At 41.1% G+C, this 10,027-nt stretch overlaps 1 protein-coding gene across 6 annotated transcripts in view; it reads left to right on the top strand.

Moving 5' to 3' along the window:
* Positions 1 to 9,458, top strand: part of tnrc18 (trinucleotide repeat containing 18) — a 69,602-nt gene extending 60,144 nt beyond the window's left edge. For all 6 annotated transcript variants that reach the window (XM_084117241.1, XM_084117243.1, XM_084117244.1 and 3 more), the window contains exons 24-30: positions 124 to 232; positions 771 to 887; positions 2,066 to 2,224; positions 2,551 to 3,845; positions 4,949 to 5,185; positions 5,322 to 5,396; positions 5,482 to 9,458. In XM_084117241.1, coding sequence (XP_083973367.1) covers positions 124 to 232; positions 771 to 887; positions 2,066 to 2,224; positions 2,551 to 3,845; positions 4,949 to 5,185; positions 5,322 to 5,396; positions 5,482 to 5,688 — 2,199 coding nt within the window. In that variant the 3' untranslated portion in view covers positions 5,689 to 9,458. The remainder of the gene's footprint in view (positions 1 to 123; positions 233 to 770; positions 888 to 2,065; positions 2,225 to 2,550; positions 3,846 to 4,948; positions 5,186 to 5,321; positions 5,397 to 5,481) is intronic.
* The last annotated feature ends 569 nt before the right edge of the window (positions 9,459 to 10,027 follow it).

Here is a 10,027-nt window from a genome sequence, read left to right on the forward strand (position 1 = left end):
ATATACGTTTCCTCGCCAGAAAAAGGATTCATTAGTTATTCATTCTAGAAGACAGATGACCACGAATGCACACAGGTGTTGATTTAATAATCCTCTCTGATCCACACTTCCTTTGTTTTACAGATTATTGATGTGAAACCCCCCTCCGTCAGATACCTTCCCCAGGGGACCCGGATCGCAGCCTACTGGAGCCAGCAGTACCGTTGCCTCTACCCTGGCACGGTCGTCAGAGGTATAGCCTTTCCTTTTACGCTTAATTGAGCTTCTTTCACTGGCTATTACAGACTATTAACTAATGCGTTTTACTGCATCTATGTCTCTCGAATGGAAAAAATATGCACAAATGTCCAATGTCCTCCGCACAGAGGTGCAGTAAGAGAACCTTTCAGGGTTGTTTCATTTCCTTTAATCTAAATCTTTTAGCCAAGCCCATAAGCACTGCCAGATAAACTGAGCCAGGGAATGAAGGATGGTGTGGTTAGCTACATGCAGAGCTCTGCTCTATTATTATTTATTTTCCCTCCTGCTGTGGAAGGAGGGAGCTGGAGGCTTGTCAAGAAACTCTTAAAGGGAGGTCGCTGCTACTGCCGCTGTCAACCAATGAGAATGAAAAGGCCCTGTATGAATCCCTGCAGCCGCTGCTGCACCACTGAGAAATATGCGGTCGCTCTTTTTGCGCAGCAGTATTTGCTGTTTCACTCAGTGGAAATGTAAATTGAGGTGATGCATGTTCTTTTGCGTCAGTCGTCAACTCTGTTACGTGTCCACAGGGAGTCCAGACATGGAAGACGTGGACGATTTGATTACAGTGGAGTTTGACGATGGAGACACCGGCCGAATCCCTCTCTCTCATATTAGACTGCTGCCGGCGGACTACAAGATTCAGTGTGAGTATTCAGATAAGCAGGGAGTAAAAGCCAAGGCATGAAAGGGTACATGAAACGTTACCTGAATTTCCAAGTTATGTAAACAGCCCATATGTGCTCTGTTTGATTTGGAGTCCATGCAGCCTCTGATTTTTGTTTGATTTTGCTCTTGAAGCTTGATGATGGATTCAGTAAAATGTTTTTCCACTAGTTGCCAGGGGGTTGCATATGATTGAGGGTGAGACTTGAGATTTTTGAAGGTCTGTCTGTAGTATTTAAGAGCACTGGATAAATATTAATGTGTGTATGTGTGTTTGACTGTGAAAATGTTTATGTATGATCATTATCAAAATATATGAGGCCGAAAAGCACATGGAAATTATCCAATATTTGCTATTTGCTATTATTTTATCAGTTGTCAAGCTGAAATGTCCCAAAGTATGTTATTAATATTTTCAACACGAAATAGTGCTGGGCGGTGTACCGGTTCATACCGAATACCGGTGTTTATTTTTGTTATGATATGAATTTTTAAAATACCGCAATACCGGTGTATGTCGCTTTAATAACGATCGGAGCGCAGCGCGACACTGTTTGAGAGGGCCCTTTCACTGTTGCACTGTGGTGACGCACGTGTTACTAAGGGGCTGTTTACACCTGGCCACTTCATGCGTTTTCTCAGATCGGATAACTATCTGATTTATCAAACGATTCCATTTACACCTGGTCACATAAATGTGTTTTTGCGTAACGGATTTAAATCCGATCTTCAATTCCCGCGCTATATATGCAGATTTAATGGAGTGCACGTCACCAAAAGCAACAGATTTGAGCACCTGGTCTTTTCACGATCGGATAGTTATCCGGTCACAGAAAACGCATGAAGTGGCCAGGTGTAAACAGCCCCTAAGTGTGACTTTGAAGTGAACTGACGCTCTTTAGAAAAACTTCTTTGTTATTACGATTGAATCTTTCTTTATCTTTCCTGATAAAGCAGCGTTTATGAGCGTTGCTGCTTTGTGTACAGCCGTTACCTGGGAAACCGCTATTTCTGCCGCTCCTAAAGCGCCTCTTACACCCAGTCATGCTTGGGGAAAAAAAACCGTCTCAAACCGTGAAACCGGTGTAATTTAGAAAAATACCGTGATGTGGATTTTTGGTCATACCGCCCAGCACTAACACGAAATTTATCCGAACAGGTGCGGAACCGTCCCCTGCCCTCCTTGTGGCCAGCACCAAACGGCGAGGAAGGAAGTGCAGTAAGGATGTACCTGATGGAAAAGAAACGCCACCCAAAAACACAGAGGAGTCTGCTCCAAAAAGTAGAGGCAGAGGAAGAAAACCCAAACCTAAGCCTGGTAATTTCCACTTCTTTTGAACCAAACATTTACCGTCATTTAAATTTTGGCTGGTATAGAAGAGACATATTTTTGTAAAAGTGGTTATTGCTTTGGTTCAGATTAAACATCAAGCAGTCAGAACTGGTGTTACTGAAATGAGAAATGCAGTAATCTTACAAAAGTGTACTGGATTGGTGGTTTCATAGATAATAAATCACATTATTTTTCTTGGAAAGAACTAACTGTCAGAACAGGAACAGCTTTTAGCCTCCCAGCATTTTTATAGAGGTAAGTGTGTTTTTGGTCTGGCATATTAAAACCTTCCCTCCTGTGCTGCTTTCCAGAGCCCGAAGTCGCTCCAAAGGAGCATGAAAAGCCTGACACACCAACCCTGACGCAGGTCCCTGAGAGGCCCCTGTCCAGCCAGAAAAGCGGCCCACGGCCAGGTAGAAAAATTAAGCAAGTCGGCACAGCCAGTCCCTCCATTCCCGCATCTAATGAAAGCCAGAAGAAAACCACAGGAATCAAGCCCCCAGCCAAAGTACGTTCCCAGCCCCAGTCTGTCTACTCGCAGCCACTCTATGGAAAAGTTCTGTCTGTGGATCTCTATAATGAGCCCTCCACTTCTCTGGCCTCCTTTATATCCAACAATGAGACTCTGAGTCCCGCAGGGAAAGGAAAGCCAGTCAAACGCTTGCGAAAGCCTGAAGAGGAGGCATCTGGGTTTGGTGTGAAAATGCAGCGCAAGCAACCTCAGACTGAGATCCTTATCAAGCTGGACCATGAGGGAGTCATGTCACCCAAAACCAAAAAGACCAAAGCCCTGATGATGATGGAGGGCCAGAACCTCTCCAAAAGAGAGAATAAGTCTGTGATGGGTGTCAGCTACACTACGATATCCACTGCTGACAAAACACTGAAGGCGAAAAACAAGGCGGTTGAGGCAGAGCCGCCTGCTGCTGAGAGCGTGTCCACCTACAGCGTTCGTAAGCTAGGGAGTGGCAGCGAAGGTCTGATGAAGGTAAGCAACTCAGGGGAGAAGGACAAGAAGGAACTGGAGTGTCCCAACTGCAGTAGCAGTAGCAGCAGCAGTTCGGAGTCAGACGGAGAGGAGGAGCGAGGGGCCTCGCAGGACAAGAAGCCCAAACAAGACTCAACCAGCTCCAATAGCTCGCGAGCATCAAGCCCCACGTCTTCCAGCTCATCCACAAGCAGTTCCTCATCCTCAGCTGGATCCCACTCCTCCTCCTCCTCATCCTCGTCCTCCACCACCAGTGATGAAGAATCCTCCTGTAGCTCAGATGAAGAACTGGTCGCTGGTTCTCAACCATCCCCTGCCACAGAACATGCACCTCCTCAAGAGGAGGAAGACGAGAAGGCCAAGGTGAAAACAGGGCCTGCTGCCAGCATCCAGAAGCTCCAGAAGCAGCAGGCATCTGCTACTCAGCAGCAGAAGCCCCAGAAAGAGCAGAAGGTTAAGCAGGGCGTCGGTCGCCCCAAAAGACGAGAGGGAGTCCACCTCCCAACTACTAAGGAGCTGGCAAAAAGACAGAGGCTACCCTCCGTCGAGAACAGACCCAAGATCTCCGCTTTTCTTCCTGCCAGACAGCTGTGGAAGTGGTTTGGAAAGCCTACTCAGGTGAGCCCATGGATTTTAGGAGTCTTTCTGAAAGTCCCACCAGTGTCATTTCTACCACATCTCAAATCATGTGTTGTTTAATAGCATTGTGAAAAGTCTAAAGTAAACGTTTAGCTTATGAGTACAGCCAAAAACATGCCCTTTTAAAGTATACTTCATTTGTTAGCGTGCACGAACACAGTAACGATGAAACTTTCTAGAGTCGAGTGCCTATTTCATTTTAGAAAAAACAAGTTTGTTGTTGTTCTGTCTCCTCGGTTTCTTTTCAATTGGGAAATGACGAGTTGGGCCAGCTAACCAATTAATGAATTAATACAAAAATTTCAAGGGACATATGAGAGCTGAACATACAGAGTATCTGCGGTTAGAAAAATGTAGATGTGTGTGTACTATGCTGATGAAATAGATGGCATGCACACTGTTCGCATATCCTAGCATATGCATAAAAACCTAAGTATAATTTGGACTTAATGGAAATGACGGTGATGGAAATGACATTTTGTATTTTTGGCATAAAATAGTCAACTTCTTTGTCTTGCCAAGGCTAATTTTAAAGCTAGAATTTCATGTATACTAAATACACATAATTAAATATTCCCACACTTTTTGGTATTTTGACAAAATTTCATCTTAAATGGAAATTATACATATTGAATATATTATGTTCTAAAAGTTATATTCACCTTGATTTATTTTTTTCTTCACATATCAAATACGTCATATTTTATCTCAAACATACTGCTCATTGAAACCTTTCTCTCATTGGTAAACAAGTAGGCTAATTTTTGACAAATTTATTTGTGGCATAAATGTTTGGTGTTGTGGAAAAAAAAAAAAAGGATAAATCATTTTCTCCCAAATATTAAAATGGTTACTGTTAATTTCACTATTTGATTAGATTGGTCAGATTTTAATAATTATATTTTGAAAATTGCCAGTATAAATGATGATGGCCTGGTAAAAAGTTTCTAAGACGATTTTAATGTGACCTTCATATAATAAAAGGAAAATGTTGAAATCTGTTAGTTTTGATAAAAATCAACCCCTGGGGCGGAAAAGTGCCCAAAGAAACATCCTTTTGCTTTTCCTTCAACTTCTGACAGAGGCGGGGAATGAAAGGGAAGGCAAAGAAGCTTTTCTACAAAGCCATAATGCGTGGTAAGGAAATGATCCGTATTGGAGACTGTGCTGTGTTCCTGTCTGCTGGACGACCCAACCTCCCATTTATTGGACACATCCAGAGCATGTGGGAGTCCTGGGGAAACAACATGGTGGTCCGTGTCAAATGGTTCTATCATCCAGAGGAAACCAACCCTGGGAAGAAACTTCATGACAAAAAGGTTACTTTTTGTCTCCCTTTCCTAAACATTAATAATGGTTTGTGGGCATAGTAATATGAGCTTTTGTACTGTACTTGGACTTGTCCTAGTCTTGCCTTTTATCTGGGTTTGTAACTAATCAAATTTTGTTTGGCAGAACTGGGATCAAATGTCCGGCCAAAGTCTTCCTGCTGTTCTGCATGCTTCCAACCAGAGGAAAGACTTCATGGAGGTAAGAAAACCAATCAAGGAAATGGTTTGATCATCTTCGTCTCGTTGAAAACAGTCTGATAGATCGCTCTGCTTCTTCTTTTCAGCGGGCACTGTACCAGTCCTCTCACATTGATGAGAATGACGTCCAAACCATTTCTCATAAATGTCTGGTGGTCAGCCTTGAGCAATATGAGCAGATGATTAAAACTAAGAAGTACCAGGACAGTGAAGACCTCTACTACCTGGCCGGGACTTATGAACCCACCACTGGAATGATATTCAACACGGATGGGGTTCCAGTAATCTGCTGAGAATCAACAAGTGAGACATGTGGAACAAAACCAATGAGACATAAGGGCTAGACAGATGTGTTGGCTTTACCCAAAGCCTGACTAATCAATCAAGTATGGAAACGTCCTGACAAAGATACAAGCATCAGTCGAGATCAGAGACTTCTTCAACAGATGTCATGTTTGCACATATTGTGAAATTGCTCTAGTAGAGATTCAATTGTTTGGCCTGTTATTGGAGCAACCCTAACCTTGTTTTGACCCAGTGAAGTGATTGCAGTGGACAAATGATGTTCAGGAATCTCCAGTTGAAGAGTTAAACATGTCAAAGAAAGTGAAGGCACGTCGAAAATGTCTTGAAGGTCAACTGCATCTGCTCTGCAGAGCACAGCCATCACCGATGCGGCTGGAATGGAGGTGACACCACTTCTGCAGGACCTGTTCTCCGGGTGAGAAGGCCTGGTTGGATCCCGCTTCCTTGGCCGTGGGACCAACAACAGAAAGAGTAATTGAAGCTGACAGGATGTATCACACTTCTGTCCAGTTACTACTGGTAGAACCCTGCCAGATCTTCAAGGGCTGGCTAATGAACAGGGAAAAACGAAACCAGACGTAGAGCACTTAAAAGAATGGACAGAACTGTGGTCTGCGAGCCTGCAAGGACTGTTTATTAATAGGAAAGTGTGAGTCACTTTTCCACCGAGCGGCCCAGAAGATCTATCAGAATATTTATATGCGATCCTCATCCCTCAGCTGCGGCGACAGAAAGTTTCTTTTCATGAGTGAAGGGCTCTACTGGGATGGAAGCAGATGCAGATGATACCCCTTTGTAAATACATGCATACGAGCTATATATGATATGGACAAATATATTTTATTTTCGTGTACCATAGATTTATGTGACAGTAATTTTTTTAAAGCAGCAAAAGATGAAAAAAAAAAAAAAGCTTTAATAAACTGTGAATAAAGTTAAAAACGTTAACAAATATCAGGAACTAGTTTTAAGAGTACAGATCTTGTAAGTCGTTACTGGAATTTTAGACGCCCACTACATTGACAACGTAATGTAATCTTGAGATCAAAACTACTATTACAGGACAAATGGTTTGTAGGATTTGACAGTTTTCAAAGCCACTTGTCCCATAATGCAGTTTTACAACAAAAAGCACTTAAATTCTGCCCTTGGTCTTACACAGGACAGACTTCCCTTGACAATCCCCTGTTCAGGTGGACGTGAAGCGTTTTGCGGGAAAACCATTTTAGTTCTCTCATTGCTTCTCAGGGTTAGTGAGAGATGGAGAGTTTAAAAGCTACGCTTGCTTATCATGTCTGTTATACTCGACTTTCCCTTTTTTCTAGAATTACCCCCCACAGAAAGCAATTACATCTCATGCATGAAAGCACTTTCTTCGAATAAACAAATAGCAGCGGTGCAGGTGACGTTATCTGTTAGCGCTGAAAGTCGAAAGCCGAGTTGTTTTTTGCCTTTCTCACGTCTGCGTTTTTCTCCATGTCGACTTTTTACTCTCCGTTATTCCAAGCCGTTCTTTGGTTCGTTCTTAATAGCCTTAACCTTGGTCCCTAAAAGCTGCCGTATACCGGCAGAATCAAAGTCTGAATGTTGTCTTTGAAAATAGGTCCTACTGATTGATATTGTGCTCCGGAGAAAGTGCCATCAGTCATCAGAGGCTGTTAGGACCAGGCTATGTATTCGCTGCTTCTCTGATCAAGACCAGTGAAATGTATTTGATTTATGGCGTCCTTACATGGATGAAGAGACTAGCGAACACCTTATTTGCTTAATTGTAATTATGGTTCTTATTTGTGCCTCGTTTTTATGGTTCAAAGGGGGTATGAATGTTTTCTCTTTTCTTTTTAGACACGTGTTAGTCAAGTACACGTGTTTTTTATGCTGTAAGGAAATCGTTTTCCTTTAAAAAAAAAAAATGTCTTTGTATATCTTTTTTAAGTAATGAATGAAAAACAATTAGATGATCTGTACTGACTCTTTTTTTTTTTTTTAAACAATTATGGTTACCAAGATATATATAGAAAACATGAGGTTAGTGGCTACGTTTGATTTTTTTTTTTCTTTTTTTTTTTTTTTTTCTGTAGTTGCCCAGCCAAATTTTTTAAACTGTTATTCTTTCTACCTCCCACGTTGGTTCAACGTTTCATGTTTTTGTTTGATATTTTCTCTTGGTGGTATTATTATACTTAGTGCACATGGGCTTTTAAACCATTGCCTGTTTTTAATTCTTTTGCCATGATGAATACCCTCTGTGAATGATGTTGATTTGATACTTATTGATTCTTTCTGTCGTTTTGTTTCGTTTTTTCCCCCGTTCTTTGAGGGAGGATAGTGAGATCAAGAAGGGTATGGACACTAGAGCCTTCCAGTCTTTGTGATTGGAAAATATTTGGCCTACTCAGTATTTCGGAAATTTCTTTATATTATAGAAATGTTGACACTATTGCGTATAGTAGAGCGGTATGAAATGTCTGAAATATATATTTGTTTTTCATGTACGTTTCATATTACATTGCCCAGTCTCTCTTAAAGAGATATTATCTTGTTGATATTCAATAGGTTGTATTTCTTAACATGTTTTATCATTGTATGTGTGTAGTTTTGAGGCTTAAAACGATATTCAGCCTATTCCGGTTTGGACTGTTTTTCTAAGTCACCTAATTTGGTTGAGAATTTTACACATACCCAAAGCTAATTCAAATGCCAAATGATCTTCAAATGCACAGTGAATCTGAAGCAACATTAAGCAAGCTCTTTTTGATTTGACACGGTCTTTTGTGTCAAAGATTTTTGCCTGTTTAGCGAGTTGTACAATTTAAGTGCCCCTCAAAACAAAAGTTTACTCGGAGCTTGAGTTAAGCTGTAAAGCACTTTTTAGAGTATTTTTGTCTGCATGTTTTAGAAACCGCATATATGCTTCTAGGAATAATATTAGAGCAATCTACAAAAGTATATTTTGCTTATTGTGACGTAATGTAACGTGAATGGAGGTCTGAGTCCATTCCTTCCCCTCGGGTCACTGTATATGAGACAGTGGCCTCTGTTGGTAGCAGTCATGTGGGATGAATCGCTCATGTCCTCTGCTACTCGTCCAGGGTCTGTTTGAGTGTATCTTATGACGTATAAGGTTTAACTGGCTTATTATAAAACCGCGTATAGCCGAGTAGAAGCGTAATAGAGTTCACTGTTTGCATGATTCTGTTCAACCTTTTCCTTTTTTTCTTTCTTTATGACATTCCCCCTCTCTGAACAATCGTCCTCCATGCTTAATGTGCAATACTGCTGAATTTGGATTCTGTGAGGTAGCTGCTAGTGAGGGAAGGAACGTGTTCATGAATGTGGGAGATGAGAGAGAAAGTTAGTGTGGACTGGAGGCTGGTCCTTCACTGGTCTTCATCTGCTGTTCCTTCAGCATTGGTATGGTCCTGTTACAAAATAAAATAATAAAATTTTAAAAAGCTATAGTTTTGAAATTATTATTTGAAATTTTAAAGCATCAAGGTTTTGTAAATGATCCTTTATGAGAGGGGGAGATGAATGCGGATATACTTTGTACACATTTAATCTTGTAAAAAACAAAATTACTAAATCATTTTTTTTTAAACTGAAACCGATGTTAAAGATTGCTGTTGACTTGTGTGTGTAAACCTAATGGGATTGGATATTTTTTTTTACAGATGCAACCAGCATTATCAGTGTTTTTCAATTCTTTTAGTATCTCAGTATTTTCTAGTTCATCAATAAATGTCATGAAATGGAATTGAGTTTGTCTCTTTATTCGTGTATTTTTTTCATTAATTGAGTGTGTCGAACCATGTGGCTCTGAATTGCAACTATGATCCATCTATTTGAATCTGTATTACTTCAGATGAACAAATCACAGCATCCCGAACCTCTTAGGAGAACTGTTATTACGACCTGGTGAGCTTTTTACAGCTCGTCATTTGCTGTACAAGTGCTTCTTTAAGATGCCTGTGATGACCACCATCCTACTGAAGTTTTGGTCATGTGACCACATTAATGCTGTAAATGGGATTCATCTCACAACATGGCTGAATTGCATATTGATGTCCACACTGAGGAAAATTAATGTTGTCCTCTGTGAAAATATTGTGGCGCTCTATTGAATGAGTGTTATTTTTGTTATGGTAGTCCTTGAGCCATTTAACTTGCAATGGAATGCTCCCCCCTCCCCTCCCCCCCCCTCTCCTCTCCTTTAAAAATCCCATTTCTGAAAGAGTGTTTTTCAGCGTGCGTGATGATTCATTGCGCACTCTGTGCTGTTCACAGTGGTGCAATAGATTCAAAAGGTCACCGGGGTGTTTTGTT

Source organism: Abramis brama (genome assembly GCF_963993115.1).
Source record: "Abramis brama genome assembly, chromosome: 1".
NCBI classification, from domain to species: domain Eukaryota; kingdom Metazoa; phylum Chordata; class Actinopteri; order Cypriniformes; family Leuciscidae; genus Abramis; species Abramis brama.